Source organism: Ananas comosus, linkage group 24 (assembly GCF_001540865.1).
Source record: "Ananas comosus cultivar F153 linkage group 24, ASM154086v1, whole genome shotgun sequence".
In the NCBI taxonomy this organism is placed as follows: domain Eukaryota; kingdom Viridiplantae; phylum Streptophyta; class Magnoliopsida; order Poales; family Bromeliaceae; genus Ananas; species Ananas comosus.
Genome location: NC_033644.1, coordinates 648,176 through 666,923, shown reverse-complemented (window position 1 = coordinate 666,923; position 18,748 = coordinate 648,176). Strand labels below are relative to the sequence as shown.

At 39.1% G+C, this 18,748-nt stretch overlaps 3 protein-coding genes across 12 annotated transcripts; all 3 read right to left on the bottom strand.

Moving 5' to 3' along the window:
- LOC109728859 lies at positions 963–5,630 on the bottom strand. Of its 9 annotated transcripts, XM_020259393.1 has the most exons (7): positions 5,192–5,626; positions 3,917–4,174; positions 3,802–3,827; positions 3,008–3,761; positions 2,702–2,886; positions 1,492–1,689; positions 963–1,404 (listed from the first exon to the last, which is right to left on the bottom strand). In XM_020259393.1, the coding sequence occupies exons 1-7, from the start codon at positions 5,553–5,555 to the stop codon at positions 1,216–1,218; spliced, it is 1,974 nt and encodes a 657-aa protein (XP_020114982.1). In that variant the 5' UTR covers positions 5,556–5,626; the 3' UTR covers positions 963–1,215. The 9 variants fall into 9 exon arrangements, 6 of the variants coding, with proteins under 6 accessions (XP_020114982.1, XP_020114981.1, XP_020114978.1 ...); XM_020259392.1 differs by having other exon boundaries at positions 1,492–1,635; positions 3,008–4,174; XM_020259389.1 differs by having other exon boundaries at positions 3,008–4,174; positions 5,192–5,625.
- LOC109728858 (NAC domain-containing protein 14-like) lies at positions 8,232–13,103 on the bottom strand. 2 transcript variants are annotated; one of them, XM_020259386.1, is made up of 7 exons: positions 12,728–13,103; positions 12,294–12,595; positions 10,866–11,207; positions 10,386–10,739; positions 9,676–10,125; positions 9,181–9,271; positions 8,232–8,966 (listed from the first exon to the last, which is right to left on the bottom strand). In XM_020259386.1, the coding sequence occupies exons 1-7, from the start codon at positions 12,891–12,893 to the stop codon at positions 8,689–8,691; spliced, it is 1,983 nt and encodes a 660-aa protein (XP_020114975.1). In that variant the 5' UTR covers positions 12,894–13,103; the 3' UTR covers positions 8,232–8,688. The 2 variants fall into 2 exon arrangements, with proteins under 2 accessions (XP_020114975.1, XP_020114976.1); XM_020259387.1 differs by having other exon boundaries at positions 12,294–12,627; positions 12,728–13,064.
- On the bottom strand, positions 16,256–18,154 carry LOC109728857 (reticuline oxidase-like). The gene has a single exon (XM_020259385.1). It carries the CDS (start codon positions 18,097–18,099, stop codon positions 16,483–16,485), a length of 1,617 nt encoding a protein of 538 aa, XP_020114974.1. The 5' UTR covers positions 18,100–18,154; the 3' UTR covers positions 16,256–16,482.

The following is an 18,748-nucleotide window of genomic DNA, read 5'->3' as shown; positions in this document are numbered from 1 at the left end:
CCAAAAATGACGTCATCACCCTCCAAATATATGACCTCATGATCTCCTGTGATTATTATTCTAATAAAAACTCCCCAAACACTCAGTATTGTTTTTTAAAACCCTAGATAGAGTCCTCTAATAGGATCTCATTTTTAGGTGCATTGCACAAACAATATTGCTTTTAATACTTAAGCATAAATTAATGAGGAGGGGGCACTGTCCCAGGTTAATTAATTAACTTTGTGGGTGGGAAAGATTTAGGGAAAGATAATTAATTAATAGGGAGATTAATTATTAGTGATTAGTGCCATGTTTTAGTCCACAATTATTGTACACTAAGATTAATTGAATTTAAAAGAGGAAAAGAAGTTGCACTACCTTTGACAAAATCTATCTCTTGATTAAAACATCATAAAATCGAGATCAAAATCAACATCCTTGATCTTAAGTTCGAGAGCTCAATCCATTTAAAGAAAATAATAATAATAATTTCAAATAATAATCCTTTTTTTTCTTCTAATATTTCTTATTCTTGTTGTGGAAGAGGCTGTAAAAGATAAGAGAGCAACTGGCAAAGATGTTGCTACTCTCAAATTTCGAACAAAATTTAATTGTTTGAGAAATTGCAGCAAAGTGTTTGGCAAACAAATTAGGCTCAAATCAAATAACACTTACGTAGAAGCTCAAAATGAGCCAAACAAATAGTTAGGAACTGCAGATATGCGGAGATTGAAAACAGAAGTAAGAAAACATACGGAACGGATCCAAAATATAATCCATTTTGGAACAACTACCCCATTTTAAGTAGTTCTCGTTCCACATTTCAGATAAGTTCTTTACATTTACGAAACACAAATACCGCAATCTTTTCGGAGGAAAGAAACAGTCACTTGTAAGCAGTGCCATAGCACTCTCAACTACCACCAAAATGTTTCATGTATACGATTCTTCCTACAAGCCGAGAGTATAACACCGACACATACGAAACCGCAATTTCTATTTTATACACACTCACCGAATGCCTGTCCTTGTTTACAAAGTTTCATCACAAGAATGAGAAGCCCAAAAGAGCTTGTAATTCAAAAAACCTTCGTCATTTAAATGCATTCCTGGCCTATCACATGCTCCCGGTCCGATGAGATGCAACTCTCTCATTCAAAATGAAAAGAAAATATTTTCGTACAAGTAATATCAGACTAGAGGAATTAGACGTGTGCCGTGAGTGAACGTATACTAACATCTGGTGTGGTTCTTACCGGTCTCCATTTCGCACTCCATGCGAGCATTTTGAAGTTCATATTTCAATTGACACGTTGCAATCTCTGCATTGATCCATAAATTCTTGTATAAGAGTACACGTGGATGCTCTTCCTCCTCTACGAAAGTTATCTTTCGAAGACCCTCAAAGGCCTGCAAAGACGGCTAAAACATACAAGTATTATACAGCTAATGGAGAAGAAGTTGTCCTCCAATGACATTCTAGCTCGAAAAGAAAATGGATAGTTATACCTGATTTAAAACGTAATCTTCTTGAGAATTACTGAAGCTATACACTTTAACAACTTCAGAAGAATTATCACTCATTTGACCTTTCGTATTGTGGACATCTAGGACGTTGCTTCTGTTGTCAATATCAACCTTTCGACCTGCGTTCTGAGTCCGAAGAGCCTTGAGTTCGGAATGATTAGAAATATCCTTGACAAAACCCTGAGGAGAAACCTCTGGTAATAAATAACATTATGGGTTTGATGAAGCAGACATAGGCATCCCTAGAAGGGGAACAAAAAATTGATTCTTGAATTTTTGAAATTTGTTTTGAAATATGTATCACGGCAGAAAAATTCTCAGGCGTGCCTGATTATCTTAGATGAGAAACTAAAGTATTTATGTGCGTGCAAAGAGGTAAGTCAATCTAAAACACAGCTTGTGAGAATATTCAAAAAATAGTGCCGAGAAAGTAGTATAGTAAGCTTCTGTATTTTGTCCAAGCCGAACACCTCACTGCATTTTCAAATTGCCTCATCAAATACAGCTTCATAACATGGCAATGTCAATAAAGCAAGCCTAATCAAGAAATACAATTGTTCAAGCTCCGCTCAAAATTAATTTTGAGCCCAACACCCATTTATTATCAGTAATAGAAAAAAACAGAGCCTCAAGCCGAATCAAACAAAAAATAGAATTGATCATATACATATAATCAAAGCCCAAAATCCATTACAAATCATAGCATCATTTGCCAAACCCGAGGAATAATACGCACAGACATATATAAATTCACTTATTTTTTTAATATACATTCCAAAAGCAGGTAGAAATGTCATAATAACAATGCTCTATGCAGATAGAAAGAGTAACCATAGACATAAGTAGGAGGCAGGCAAGTAGCGCCAGCCATGGTACAAATTATTAAAGATTTGTTAGAGAGAGAATATCTTATCATTTACATGTAAAACTACCCAAAAACGATATAATATCAATACTAAAGGTAATAAGCAACTGTGTTTCCATTAAGAAATAACCACATATAAAATCTACTAGTGTTGGTTATAACAGAAGGGACCAGTTCATTCAATAAAGCGAGTTGTTTCAAGATAGAGAATACCATCTAGCGGTGCATATTAGAATAGAGTAAGGATTAAAGGGTGCATACTCTTACAAATTCAGCAACAGCCAAATTAAAAGTCAAGATTACTCAAAAATCAAAATATTTGTGTACCTTTCTATTTTTGTCCAAAAGTGTCTCAAGATTCTCAATTACTAAATGGAGGAGGTCGCAGTCTTGTTCTGCCATTTCATTGTTGCAATCACCAATAGTTTCCAAAAGCATCTCAGATTGACTATGCATGGTCTCAACCAAGGCATGTATGTTTTTCCTTGATGACGAACGTCGACCTGATATATCTATAAGCCAAAGTTTAGAAGATTTGCCAGAGGGGAAAACAAAACACTCTAAAAGAAGAGTCCTAAATGTCAATATTTAACAAGAGATTAGATCAGATTTCTCAAGTTGGAAAGGCGAGACCTTTCTCAGGATAAGACTTTCCATTCGCTGATACAAAATGGTTGAGTGCAACAACACTTAGTTGTGCACCAGAATGTGCTACTCCATTATCTTTTACATCCGCAGCCCTTTTCTGATCTTCAGTTGTTCTTTTAGTATAAACATTTGCACACTGAACCCCCTTTCCATGAGACTCTCCCGCACATTCTGACGTTGTTTTACTGGAATTTGCAGATTTCTTCTGTATGTTTGAGGAAACAGCAAAAGAGGACTCCATTGGAGAGGCAGAAAACTTTTTCTCACTATCGTCAGAAATCAAGCTTCCGTTTTGGTCTACAGGACATTCAGAATGCTCTGCACTTCTAAAAATATCCATTTGTTCTGGATCCAAAGTATTAAAATTTTCTGGGTGCTTAATTGCAAACGGCGTTGAAGATTCACCAGCTTTATATGCTGATAATTTAGAAGCTAAAGTTCCCCTCCAACACGGTGAGTCCAGTTCCGAAGAATTCTGCATGGAATCCTCAGATTTTAATGTGGAATCAATTGCAAAGGTCAAGGCATTAGGAATATCAAGATGTTTTATTGTCAAAACAGGCCCATTTGCACAGTCTATGAAATTCCTGGGAGACAATTTATTGCCTGAAGATGATCCATTCTCAAAGCTACTTTTTTCAGCTGTGATGTTCTCACTTCGGGCCACTTTTCCCTCGTTATTATGATGGTCGCTTCTTGTAGTTTGCTGTGCCTTATCTTCTATACTATTGACAGTTGAATACCCAATATTTACCACTCTATGACCCTTGGAGAAAGGAGCCCTTGTCGGTGACGGTGTAAGCAGCTGTGTAGAGGTAGAGTATGTTGCAGATGGATAACAGTAATAATCTTCCACATAATTTGTTGTGGGTAACTGAGAGAGAGAATAAGAACCTTCTTCGCACAATGTGTTTGAAGCGAACTCTGGCAACCCAGAAGTGTCATAAGGAAAAGTCACACTTTGTCCGTAAGTTGCCGAGATGTCATTATCTGGCCATTCAGGGCTTCTCGATTGAGAATTTGGTCTCATTGGTTGGACATGATATCGCCACATGGAGCTTGCTGATCCAGATTTAACATTTCTTGTGATGGAATCAACATTTTTATCATGCCTGGTAGTACCGCAAGAATCAACTCCAATAGCCATTGAACCTATAAGTAGTAGATTACAAAGAATACATCAAGTCTTCTGTGAACCGGTTTGGCAAATAAGCAGACTAATTAACTATAATACTTCATTACGAGCCGAAAAATGTATCATTCACCACTGAAATATAAGGTAAAAGGAAAAAAAAAAAAAAGAAAAAGAAAAGAGCTGAGCAATTGATGTATGTGGAGACCAGAGACTCGATGATCAAAATTAGCGGCAACTTTAACTTCTTTTGACTGACTTCATCTTATGATTGAAATAAAAGTGCAGTTTGCTCAACCAATGACAGATAGGAAAATTAATGATGGTTTTGTGAACCAAACAAAATAATAAGAGATAAAAATTCTAGGTTCACAAAAAAGCAACTAAGCTCGCCATATCAGCACAAAAAGTCACCAACACTGGGAAAACTCACCCAGAAACCTAAATTAGAGCATTGAAAGACACTAATTTGCAAGTAACCCGATTTCTCATAGGATAATACACTTCCAACCTTACTATATTGCCATATAAAGTAATCCATACTAACACAAGTAACAAAACCACCTCCAAAACTGGAAAAAGTTTCTAAACAGCAGCATCAGGGCCTTCGATTCTCCTTCCCCTACTGAATAAGCAGGATTGTAAAAAAGTCTTTATAATTCGCTCCCGCCAAATACCCCAACAAACTTCCATAACAACAACACTATCCCACAGTGCTAAAAAATGAGAGGTTTACGATATCGCACAACCATGTCCTTGTTGATGACCAAATCTACCTCTCAGAGACACCATTTGGATCATCATGAACATCTGAATTGTTAAAGTTTATTTCACTTTGCTGTGCCAAATACACCAAGAAACTGCGATAACAACAACACTATCACAGGGTGATCAGGGGTTCATGAAATCCCACAACGATGCACTCACTGATAACCAAACTTTCTACTCAGAGCCACCATATGGAGCATCATTAACATCAAATGTTCACATCTTGATCAAAAAATGTTCAATTATTGATCAAGCAACAAAGATGATACCTTTCTGAGAGGACAAAGAGGGCCCGATCCTCTCGCCCCCGCCGCGGCGATCCGAGACCCCGAAGGAATCGAAGGCGCCGCCGACGGAGCCGAGACCGTTCGCCGGAGGAGGGCGATGGTGGTAATTGAAGGGATCTGCTCCGACCACGGCGGCGGCGGCGGCGGCTGCGGAGGAGGAGAGGCGGCGAGTGGGGGCGGGAAAGGGCGTGGAGGAGGAGGGTGAAGGGCGAGTGAGGGTGAATGGGGGAGCGTCCGGGGAAAGAGAGGAGGCGACGGCGGCGGCGGCGGGAGGAGGCGAGGCGCCGCCACTTCCGCCATCGCCGGAGAGGGCGTCGCCGGAGAGGGCGACGCCGCCGCGGTTCATCGAGGATTTGGAGAGGGAGAGGGTTTGGGGTTTGAACTTCGAATCGAAGCGAAACAAAAAAGAAAGGGGGAGAGAAGAGTTTGTTATAAGTGAGTACGAGAGAGAGAGAGAGTGAGATAACGACGGTTGGAGAAGGGGGGTAAAATGTACAGATGATCCCTGTCTTATCATAAATTTTCAATATAGTTCCTGATTTTTTTTTTTGGTTAAATTATACTTTTGGTCCACTAATTTATTATAATTTTTTAATTAAACTTTATAAATTATTGCAATGAGATCCTGCAACTTTGCTCCTGTGAAAATGATGCGGCATCTTAATTATTTTCACATTATAAATTAAAATTTTGATGTATCATTTTCATATTAGTAATGCATTAATAAATTTAATCAAGCAAATTATATTGTGAAACTTTACAGTAATAATTCAAAAAGTTTAAGCTAAAAATTATAGCAAACTTTTAGCAAATTGAAATATGAGGGACAAAATATTACTTGTGATGCATTCTATAATTTGAGGAGCAAAAGCATAATTCATCTTCCTTTTTTTTTTTTTTTTACAAAAACCTTTTAAAGATTTTGTGGGAGGAACTTAATTTTCTACTTCTTATAAATTGTAAGAAGTTTACATTTTATTGAGTCCTTAAAATGACTTATTTATTTTGTTTATTTTAATCAGAGTTAGAAATATTATCTTATAATAAAAATTGAATTATGGTGTTTAAAAGTGAAAAGCGGAGGACATACTGTGCGATATCGGAACAAGATGGGGACTATCCATACATTTTACCCTTTGTTTAAGCAGATAATTGTAGATTATGCGGCTAATTAATGCGACATTAATGATGTGGCATGCCATAGAATATCACACATGCTAATTTTTTTTATATTGATTTTCATTCCATATTATCTTATAAGGTAATCCTAAAATTGAGTTCACACACACACACACACACACGCGCACAAATCAAATAGTTCTAAAATAATGTTACACCTTCGTTTCTAAAATTCAATAAATCAGATATGATTAATATAACACAAATAAATTTTAAAAAAATTTATTTATCAATTTGGTCTTTGACTAACTTTTTCTACATAACATAAACACCATAATTTACAAGTGCGCGGTTCGGAGAGAACTTGTATGTAGTGTCTGCGCTGGTGAATGGAAGCCCTCTGTCACGGGTCAATCGTTAGGACTCGATCATGACGCTTTTGGGGGCCACATTTGGTAGTCATTGAGTTGACGAAGCTACCCACGGCTCTGTCACTATTGACTTTATTTATTATTTTGGTAAATCAATCTGTCTATCAAGATGTCAATCTTAGATCTTATTTCGGTTCGATATGTCCACCTACGATACTCACCTTTGGCTTTCGTCTCTGTAGGTGTATTATTCTACATTTTTCCCGAAAGGACATTCATTCATTTCTTTCTTCCCCGTCGACCACTACGACTGAAACGACGCGACGAATCAAGACCCGGAAAGGAGAAGGGCCAGTGGTGGAGCATTTGCATTTTACTTCTGGATTATTCAGCTGTCAATGCAAACCCCGTGCAAGACGCTGGAGCCTTCTTGTCGGCTTTGAAGCCCTTGCTGGTTTTTCCATCATCCAATCCACAATAAATCGAATGAAACCTGGTGAAAAAGAAGGGAGCTTTGCCGTGTGCATAAATTCGACTGGTAGTGCCAGGTTATTAAAATCACTGATCTCTATGCTTATGCGTGGCCCTGGGGAGGACAATTTTGGTCTGTTTGACCCCGAGTGTCGACGCGTCGAATGTGGTCGTTTAAAACGGAGTACTTAAACCTCCTGACGCCTCCCCGGCCGGTAAAGTGTCTAAAGACCCTGCAATCTTCATTTAGATTTTTACCTTCTAATTGCTATAATCCGGTTTGGTTTGACCGGCGACTCTTGTTCATAGTCGAGAGATTTTCTAATAGAAATTTACGGAGTACTTAAACCTCCTGACGCCTCCCCGGCCGGTAAAGTGTCTAAAGACCCTGCAATCTTCATTTAGATTTTTACCTTCTAATTGCTATAATCCGGTTTGGTTTGACCGGCGACTCTTGTTCATAGTCGAGAGATTTTCTAATAGAAATTTACGGAGTACTTAAACCTCCTGACGCCTCNAGGACGTTTCCAATACCGACAGCAGCTCCCGCTGAAGCTATTGTAGCAGCTCCGGCACCCATTGATTTAGCACCTTCTAACATCTCGAGACGAGAATTTGCTCGTCACGCTTTTCCAAAGCTCTACTTTCCTGTCTTCCTCTTTTGTTCGGCTAATAAAAGTCTGGAAAAAAAATCCACAGCCATTTTAGCTCTTCATGAGGCTAATGACAGGACGGACTCTTTTGTGAAGGAGGACAAAACAAAGAGAAACGTACAGTAGAAGACCAGACAATTCCCACACTGTGGGGAAGCTAAACTTAACTTTGCTTCTTTTTTTTTTTCCCCCCTATTTTACATTAGACTATGCAAATGTCTCTGATCTCTTTTAACATTTACAACAATTCCAAAAACACCCAACAAAAAGGAAGAATAATTTCACATCTAGCATAAGAATTCACATACCTGGTCACACTGGAAAGCAAAAATATCACTTTACTCTCCTATTTAGCAGTAATTTCTTATGGTGAGATAAAGATAAGCTACAGCGTAGTTAAATACAATGTTTTAAGCCACAAAATGAGAGTCTTAAACTTACTACACGTAGTAGGGAATTGGTGCTGATCAAACAGTTACATTCCAAAACAGATAGATTACAGGAAATTACAACATAAACTCGTATAGAGACTAAGCTCAGATACAAAAGTAAACTTAACACAACAAACAATAAACATCTAAAGCCTCTAAATAGGTCAGAAGAGTGGAGTAATCACTGAAACTTCCAGAAAATTGCAATTTACTCCCCCTAATCTTTCACTTAAACAGTTTAGTCCCCAAACTCGATTAATTTATTGCATTGTCATCATGTAAACAAATTGTTCCAAGGATGATATTGCAAGATATTAATTTCAGTCCAGAGACTTGTCCTGTTTAAGAAAAGATTAGCGAATTGAAACCGCAAGTCGCGGAAGTTCACGAACTATTTACAGAGACTACAGCACAAAACCTTCGTACGCAAAATATTACATACCTGCCGACCTAAATTCCATACACACTAAAATGACAAAACAGAACAGCAGAAAGATGACAAGACAGAGCAGCAGAAAGATGACAAAACGGAGCAGCAGAAAAATCGCCCGGAGAACTGACCAGAACATATAATTAACTGAACCAATTCTTGGGTTTCTTGTGACGCAAAGTGCGTTTTTCTTTATGCCTTCATTGTTTTCGCTCTGTTTTGTCCTCAATCTCAGCATACCTTGAGCATCTTGATGCGCAGATCCAGGTTGGGATTTATGATCTGCATGTTAAAGAACACAGGGTCTAAGATAGTTCAAGCGGAGTACAGATGACAACAGCATGACAATGACGACTAAAATGCTATCATTTCTTTTCTTAGTGCTTTTAATAACCACGCACATCTACATCAGCAGCCTCATCTTGACGACTCATAATTGTAGTTTAAACAATGCATAATATAATGAAATAAAACAATGGTTAATGCCTTTAATTACCATGAACTGATAATTCCTTGAGCTTGTCTACAACATTGGGGTCCAAAACATCATTACTTTCAGGAATGTTGTCATCCGCATCCTCTTCAACCTGTAAAAAACCAAGCTTATGTTCAGTCGAGTCCTCACAATTGAAAGGGGCGCTGGTGGTGGGTGGTGAAGGAAAAGGAAAAGAAAAAGAAAAACTCCACTATAATTTCAATCTCACAAGTCATAATATAGAAACAACTCGCCTCAGAACAAAAAACTACAAAGAACTCCTTATAAATATGGATCACATAGCATGAAAACATATGTCCCTCCCTTAAAATCCCTACCATCCAGTCAATTCCATCTTTTCCTTGGTATAAAGAAAAATATGTATATGTTTTAAAAAAAATAGAAAGTATGGTTTGCTGGACAGTTGGATTGTAAGACAAAGACAGTTATCTTCATACAATGCCCCCTAGAAACAACTTGCGATAAGGAGTTCCCAGTCGAATTTGCGCCCCTCACCTCAGAATTAGACGCTCTGCATTCGATGCCATCATTACTGCTGATTGAAGCATCATCTCCAAAGTCATCTTTTGTAGTGCTTGTTTCGCTATCAGTGCCAACATATGATGCATTTCTAATAGCAGTTTCAAGCCGGTTTATAATATCAGTTTCAAGCCGGAGCCTTCTTGCTGCAGTGCCTTGCTGCTCAAGAGCAAAGGTTGAGTCCATCAACGGTCGAACCCTGATCATAATTCCGGTCTCGTCGAGATTATCTCCATTGCTTATTGCACTATTCTGGGCACTTGATTCTTCCATGGCATTAGAAGAATCATGCAAGGACTCGGCAGCTGAACTAGTCGAGTACGTAGGAGAGCTTATATGAGGCAATCTGGGTGGTAATGGTGGTGGTGGATTTGGGACGCGAGCAAAGCCCCTCGACCGATCAGGAGCGTCCAGACCAGGAGTTCCCTGAATTGCAAAGGAGGGAAAGAAAAAGAGATGTGTCTTAAATTCATTCTGTTCCTGGTTATTTATCCATAGAACTCTTCCAATTATATCTATCCTTACTTTTTAATTGGGTATTATTAGTTACCAAATAAAACTCTTTCTTATTAGTTATCAGTGAAAAGAAGGGACGCCCCAAGAATCCAAAAGCAAAGGAAAAGAAAACAAGACTTCAAACTAAACTCGAGTTAATCTAACAAAAATAAAGATTTAGTTAAACTTGCCTGAGCTAATCCTACATCAGAATCACTGCTTGTTGCGCTATCCTTGCACCATGAGGAGTAAACGGTGCCACTGTGTAGCTCTAACAAATTAAATTCAGTCTGAATATTGGAGCACGGGGGCGGACGCTCGTCACTGTTGGTAAGCACCGAATTGAGGAAATCGTTGATAGAGTCATCATGATTATTATCCAGATCAAAATATCCCGAAGGTGATCCTTGGTTGATATTACCAAAGAAAGGATGGTCTGTATATGGAAGCATTGGGGAACTGATTCTGGGAAACTCATTAGGATCGATTTGCTCATAGCGCAGGTCGTCATCTAACCCAGCAAAAAGGTCCTGTGGGGGATCAGCCTGCATTATAGCCAAAGAATCATTTTCTTCTTCATTAGTATATGCGTTAAGCATCAAAATACGATCAAAATACTCGTAAGCATTTATTCATATCAAGAAAATATAAGTTCAAATAATTCTAGATACCATTTCTCCAGCTTCACCAGTATTAGCATCAGGGGTCAAATTGCGAAAGTTCTCATCTGGTTTAATATGATAAGCCGTTGAAGACTCAGGTTTATCAACTAGACATCTCTTGATCTCTGCAGGTTGCTCCAAGCTTCGTAGGTCCTCCTGCAAAATCAGTGGAGTAGATTCCTGGTTTAATGGGATTGATATCTCTTCCGTGGCCTCTGCCTCGTGCTGAGCATCAACAGGTGAGGACTTGCAAGGACTTGGGGAAAGGCCAGTTGTCTCCACATCCTCCACGTTGGAGCTCGGAGTTTTATCTTCTTCCTTCTTAAAGAGGCGATAGAGAACATACCCACCCTAGATATAATATACTAATGTTAGCTATTGCTTTTCGCAAACAAGCATCATCAACTACATTATTGTAAAGTCAGACTGTTCATATTTGACTGTTGGAATCATAGTAAAAAAGAACTACAGGACCGGAATTTGCAATACAATTAGAGGTGACAAAAAACGAATAGTAGCAACAATTATGAAATGAATATATAAATTCTCTGCCAAATCTTCCGCAACATTCTAAAATCTCTGTAGGAATCACTTTCTTCTTTTCTACATATGCTTTTCTTAATGTATTACCTAATTAGAAAACAGAAACAAAAAAGAGACAGAAACAAATCATTTATTAGTAAGCCGATTACAAAAGTTAGCTATCTACACAATTTGCAAAGCAACCTTAGATATCATCCCCAAAAATCCAATATCCTAAGAATACTTACCATTAAGGATAACGGCCGTCCAATTCGATTGGTAGAAAAGGGGAGAAAAATTTAAAAAAAAAATAATAATAATGCTAAAACAAATCACACGCCATTGATTAAGCTATTTCTTATGCTGTTTATGCTACATGCGTCCTGCAAATTGGTGCCGCAGGGATCTGATCAACTGTGGTTCCCTAATGCTTACAAATGCTTTGCCTTTTTGCTCCAGTCACAGTAAACTAACGGCACATCAAATTTTCACGGTGCAGGTCAATAATGTTGCCGGTTTTGTAACATAACTAAATTTAACTTTATATTCCAGCATTACACAAATTAACTATTAACCCTACAAAACAATAAGAACAAACCACAGAATCATTAGGAAAAAGAACTTAAAAGTAACTAAGCAAGCTAAATCACACAAACAAGCTCGTGGGATGTAGTGTTGTTCGATGAAGTGTTTTCAGAAGAAGCACTGTATTTAAATTCCGTCAGCGCTTCTCTCGGAGGTAAAAGCGAAAGCACCGAATGGCGCTTCTGTTCCTAGCACTCAGAATCTTATTCTAGCTTCTTGCCGCAGCAGAAACTCTTTAGATCTTTTCAATTTACAGCACACAATATACTAAAGATAGCGAAAGCTTAAAATAAGCATGCAAACAATGAGCGAAGAACCAAAAATCCGAACCTGCTCTCCGGAGTCGAACTCGGGCTCTGTGGTGCGGTACTCGTGCATAATCCAGCCGGTGCGGACTCCCCTGGGCGCCCTCCCCCTGTGGAAAACGAGCGTCTTCTTCATCCCGATCACCGCCGGCTTGTGCTTCTTGGAGCCGGTGGCCGCGTTCTTCGCTCGGATGATCCGATCCTTCCCCGTCGCCTTCCAATACCCCTTCTCCGTCGCCCGATTCGACCTGTGCCCGTTCGCATACTTCCGATCCTTGGGGGCGAAGAAGAACCACTCCGGATCATCCGATCTAATCAACGATTTACCTAAAAAACACTCCCCCCGCCATAATCCAAATCTAAATCCATCAAATCCGCTTCAGATCACAATCTAAGAACCAAATCTCAGCTGAAAAAAATGAAAAATAAGAAGAAGAAAAAAAGGGGGACGATGATTACCTGGTAGATCCCATGGCTCGCACTTGCACACGTCGATCTCGGGGATGACCTCGGCCTCGGACTTGATCCGGCCATTGATCTTGCGCTTGAGGTAGTGGTTCACGAGCTCCTCGTCCGTGGGGTGGAAGCGGAACCCTAGAGGGAGCGATTGCAGCGGGACCGTCATTGTCGCCCGGGGAAGAAGCCACTCTCCAAATCGAAGGAATGGGGAGATCTACCACAAAGGATCGCTATCCGAGAGCTCGGATCGATCGGTGACGATGAAACCCTAGCGATTTGGGTTCGCCTTTTAGGGTTTTTTTAGGGTTTGGGAATTGGGGGAGACGAAGACGCGAGTGAGAGAGAGAGAGAGCGACGAAAGAGAGAGAGAGAGAGAGAGAGAGAGAGAGGGAGGGAGAGAGGAGTCCCCAGTTATTATGAGGTAAAAGTTCACGAAGAACCCCCTCAACAATACACTGTTATGAAATAACACCAAATATGTTTATCGGGCTAAATTATAAAAAAATAAATGGGGTAAACGTCAGATACCACCCCTGTGGATTTACATTTTTTCACTTTAAGTACCCTGTGTTTTAAAATGTATGAAGTTAGTGTCATATGGTTTCATTTTTATCTTTTCGTTAGCTTCTTCGTTAATATTTCGTTAAATTATATACAAAAAAATTTTAGATATTTTATCTGCATTTCTCAAATATTTACTTTCGTACCCTTTAGTTTTAACTCTGTCACTGATTTAACAAAAAAAATTAGTGAAATCGATAATAAAACGATAAAAATAAAATTATAGGACACTAAATTGATACAGATCAACCACAGGTACTAAAGTGAGAAAGTGTAAAACCACAAGGTGCTATTTAAAGTTTTTCCAAAATAAATTAAAAACATATTTACTAAAATTAAGTACTAGAATAAATTTGATAAGATGTAGGGTATAAAAGTGCAAAAACAGGTGGGCGACGAGTCCGTACGGTCGAGGGAACTGAGGTACAACGTTACACGGAGAGATGCTTTCCACCGACCAACAACCCGTGATTCGATCTAAACCGTCCATTATTGTACGGTAGATATTTCTCGTGATCTGATCGGACGGTAGATTAGTCGTCCGTACGGATCACCGTATATACCGCGTTATGCGTTACGAGGAAGGGGGCCCAAAAGAATAAATGGGAATTACGAGGATTTTTTTTATTTTATAAATTCGAGAATATTCTTTGTGGGTCAAGGGAATGTTAGGACTTTATTTATTAATTAATTAATCTTATTATGAAATAATTAATATAATAATTTATACTAATTAGAAATTTAGAATAAGATCAGGGATTCGATAGATGTATCATCCACAAACATTAAAAAAAAATTATTTGATCAATAAATAAATATAAGTATAAAAATAAATTACAGAAAGGACAAACTTCAAATACCACCTTGTCGTTTTACACTTTCTTACTTTACTACCCTGTGGCTTAAAATGTATCAAGTTAGTGTTCTGTAATTTTATTTTTATCTTTTCGTCAGCTTCTTCGTTAATATTTTATTAAATTATATATAAAAAACTTGAGATAGCTCACCTAAGTTTATCGAATATTCACTTTAGCACTATTAGTTTTAGCTTCGTCACTGATTTAACGAAAAAAAATAGTAAAATCGATAACAAAAAGATAAAAATAAAATCATAGGACACTAAATTGATACACTTTAATACATGGAGTACTAAATTTAGAAAGTGTGAAACACAGGGGTGGTATTTGAAGTTTTTTCTTAAAGAAATTATAGGAGCATTAAAATGAAAACTGAACAAAATGTGGGGACATTCGTGCAAAATGCGAGAGAAAGCGCGTTTAGCCCCGAGAGAGGACACGTGGCTCCGAGATCATCAACCGTCCGATGCTGATCCAACGATCGGATGAAACTTTGCGTAAATTCACGTCACAGACCCTCATCTTTTTCCTATTTCCCAAACAATAATCCAATTATATAAAATTCTAATTATACGAATTGCGTGGGACCCGCAATGGTGAATAAATGAATAATGTGCCATTTATTACTAATTAAAACTTCTAAATTTATTTTTCAATATCCAAAATATTTTTTTAAAATTCAATTCTATTAGTAAATTCTAGAAAAAATTGAAATATTTGAAAAAAAAAATAAATCAAGAAAAATAATCAGGCCATTTAGGGATAAATAAAATATTTTTAAATTTTTTGAAGGACATGTCAGATATAGTTTTTTATGCAGGAAAAAAAAAATTTACATTTTAAGGTATCTAAATGGCACGCATACAAATTTGTGTGAGACTATTTCTCCAGTAAAAAAAAAAAAAGTAGGATTAATTACAAAAACTTTTGCTGTATTTTACTCTATATATCAAATAATCTCCCACATAAAAAATTTAGACAATATCAATCCTATACTTTAATTTTATATTAGTCAAATAGATTTAATAATTTGAAATTTTTATTAATTTTTGAATGATAGGTTGAATGATGTGACGTGACAATATCATTTGACATAAAAAAAAACACTTTAAAATGTCGCACGCAGTATTTATATGATTCTTTTTAGATTTTGATACTTAAAAATAAGCTTAATTGACTGTTAAAATTAATAAAAAATCTTAATGAAATAATCTATTTGAGACAGAACTAAAGTAGAAAATCGATATTGTTTACATTTTTAAGAAATTCTACTTATACAACCTAAAAAAAAGATGTGTAAATCTTGTACGTTCTTTTCTACTATTCACAAAACTCGATGGACTTTTAGGTGTTTTAAAAAAAATGATCGGAGCATAAGATATACACCTTCTTTTGAATTGTATATGTAGCAAAGCTCTAGATTTTTTATGCGAGAAGATATTTGTGGCAGAAGATAAAGTGCAGGAGAGAGTTTTATAATTAAGCGAAAAAAATACCTACCAACTATTCTATACAGTAGTGCATTAGGCCGGGGAGGTTTTTACAATTTATTTTGGGACTCACCCAAATCTCTACCAAACTCGGCCCATAGTCCATTATTAATACTTCAGGCCTGTTTGTTTTGATGTAAGTGGAGTGATGGAACTTAAGTTTCATCACTTTCGTTATTTGTTTTGGTGTAAGTGAAAAATATAATGCAACTCAAGTTACGTTAGACCTCCACTTCACCTACTCTCGACTTTCTCCTCTAAAGTACCGAACTTGACTTCCACCATACTCAACCTTTTCTAAAAAATTTATTAAACAGTAAAACATAAACTCTACTTTCTTTATAATGGGCTAGAATTACCTTATTTATAATAAATTAGGATTACCTTTAAATAATAATTAAAAATTTAATTATATAATAGATTAAATTTTATAGCGGTAAATTTACCACTATATTTAGAAAATAACGAGATCTACTTACTTACATTAAAACAAACAACGGAACTCAAACAATTAATTTTACCAGCACCAAGTTACGTCAAAACAAACAGAAAAAGTACTTGAATTTAACTTTCAGACTGTACGAGTTACGTCAAAACAAACAATAAAAAATAATCGCACTTCAGAAAAACTCAAACACTACTACACTTGACTTACGTTGGATCTACAGATTTGTCAATCCAAACGCCCCCTAAGTTGAAATAAGCACTTTTACTCCAAAACACAAAAAGACTTGTACCTTTTTATTAATATTATTATTATAGCTGTAGTATTTAATAAGGCATTAAACTTTTGCTTATGTAACATTTTTTCACTTTAATATAATCATAAATAAAGTAATGTTAATAATTAATTAGGCAGAGGAGGAATACTCTGCGCATTATTAAAAACATTATGCGGATCAATTATGGTCTTCGCCCGCACCAACCTATCGAAATTCCCCATAAAGTACTTCTCACCCCACGTCCTCGCTCGGTGCACCGCGTCCATGGACCCACCGTTCAGACCCCCTCCGCTCCACTCATCGGTCCCCAAGTCCAGGTCCACGTAGTTCACGTACGCCGCGCGCGGGTTCTTCGATACGAACGGCCGCATAAATTCATAGAACGCGCGGATCCACGCCACGTACGCCGCTTCCCTGCTGTTGTTTTGCGCCGTCCAACCCACCTGGTACTGGATCCCGTACAAGTTCCCCGCTCTATGCGGGAACGGGAGGGCCCCGCTCTCTATGCGGGCCATGGCCCCACCGTACGGGTCCAGGATCATGTACGCGCTCGGCTCGTCGGATAACATCTCGACGGCCCTGATTATCCCGTATAAAGGGATCGGCGTCCGCACGTAATCCGACTTGGCCTTGAAGAACCCCTTGCCGTGCGAAACGCGGCTGGTCAACTCCGACGTTGACCCCAGCCCTGCGAGTTGGGCCGCCGATTCGGCCCAGGTCAACTCGGCCCAGTCCGATTCCTCGGCGCGCAACTCGGGGAATCGTTGACTCAGGACGCTCATCGCCGAGTTTTTGGGGCCGAGGAACAGGCCCGTGAACGAAGCCGTTGCGTTCCCGCGCGTTGACCCGGCGAGGAACACCGAGAGGTAGAACTCGTCGGGCAAACTCGGCCCCACGCGCTGCCACGTGTCCACCAGCTCGGCGACGAGTCGACTCGGACCGGGTCGGTCAACGGTCAACAGTGCGACTCGGTCCGGCACCGGAACCAGCCGCAGCTTCCACGCGTAGACCACGCCCCAGCTCCCGCCGCCGCCGCCGCGAATCGCCCAGAACGCGTCCTCGCCCATCGATTGGCGGTCCAGGATTCGGCCGACCGCGTCGATCATGACGGCGTCGATCACGTTGTCGGCGGCGAGCCCGAATTTCCGCGACAGGAACCCGAAGCCACCGCCGGAGATGTGCCCGCCGGACCCGATCGTCGAACACGACCCGGCAGGGAACGCCAGCGTTGACCGGCTCGACTCGGCCACCGAATAGTATATCTCGCCGAGCGTGGCGCCTGACTCGGCCCATGCGGTCGACTCGGCCGGGTCGACCCGGACCCGGTTGAGGTTCATGAGGTCGACGACCGCGAAGGGGGGATCACCGCGGTGCGGCGCCGCAGCGATGGTGTAGGATAAGCCCTCATAGCTGTGGCCGCCGCTGCGGACGCGTATGACGAGGGAGGCGCGGCGGACGCAGAGGACGGCGTCGCGGAGCTGCTCTTTCGAGCCCGGGAGGATCACCGCGACCGGTTTAGGTACGTCGGGCAGGGAGAAGCGGAGGTTCTGAATGGAGAAGTCGAGCAGGTCGGTGTAGGAGACCGGCGGAGGGTCGGCGGCCAGAGAGAAGTTGCGGACGCCGGCCGCGGCGAGGCATGAAGCAAGAACACTACTTTCGGCACTAGAAGTAGCAGGAAAGCAGCTACAATTTGTAGTGAATATGATGAAGAGGAGCAAAACGAGAGCTGCAAATGTATGCATAGTAACTGAGGCACCGATGGCTATAACAACTACATGAGCATAGTGTGTTTTTTTATATATAGGTAGGAAAGAGTAACATACGGGGAATTAATTATTGCTTAGATTAGAGAAAGTGGATGTGGACTTTACAATTAAAGCAGCATAGAATTTGATAATTGATATTTGAGATTTCAAATTTAAAATTTAATTGTTTCGTATTTTTAACTGAATTTATTTTTTAAAAAATAATACAACTGATAAGTAATTTGTTCTCTTTCTCTCAAATTTTTTTTTTTTTTTAAAATAACTTGTTCAAACATAGCCGCCGTATTGGAATAGTACATAGGTGGAAAAACCAATGAGGTAACACCAACCTAAGATAGTGGCTTTGGATATTTTCATGTTTTAATTTTCTCCTGTGAGGGTGCAACACGCTTATTTCCACACGTATGTTGTTAAGTGCAAAGATACAAAGATTTAATTAAATGTCAACCAATGAAACTGTGGGCCGCTAAATTATTTTTCAAAAACTTAATCTATTAGAAAGCGATATTTTTAATATTTATATTCAGCGTCAATTATTTAACACATTTTTTTTTGTTTTCCTTTGCATTTACACTTTCTCATATTCTCGAATACTCCCCACCTTCAGATTTTTCACTAATTTTAA

Coding starts and splice junctions, on each gene's coding strand:
- LOC109728858 (XM_020259386.1), bottom strand. CDS start 12,893: ATGACGGTCCCGCTGCAATCGCTCCCTCTAGGGTTCCGCTTCCACCCC. Junction 11,208..12,293: donor AGTTCGACTCCGGAGAGCAG/GTTCGGATTTTT, acceptor TATTATATCTAG/GGTGGGTATGTTCTCTATCG. Junction 10,740..10,865: donor CTGGTGAAGCTGGAGAAATG/GTATCTAGAATT, acceptor GCTATAATGCAG/GCTGATCCCCCACAGGACCT.
- LOC109728859 (XM_020259389.1), bottom strand. CDS start 5,555: ATGAACCGCGGCGGCGTCGCCCTCTCCGGCGACGCCCTCTCCGGCGAT. Junction 4,175..5,191: donor CTCTTTGTCCTCTCAGAAAG/GTATCATCTTTG, acceptor TACTACTTATAG/GTTCAATGGCTATTGGAGTT. Junction 2,887..3,007: donor AAAGTCTTATCCTGAGAAAG/GTCTCGCCTTTC, acceptor TTTGGCTTATAG/ATATATCAGGTCGACGTTCG.
- LOC109728857 (XM_020259385.1), bottom strand. CDS start 18,099: ATGCATACATTTGCAGCTCTCGTTTTGCTCCTCTTCATCATATTCACT.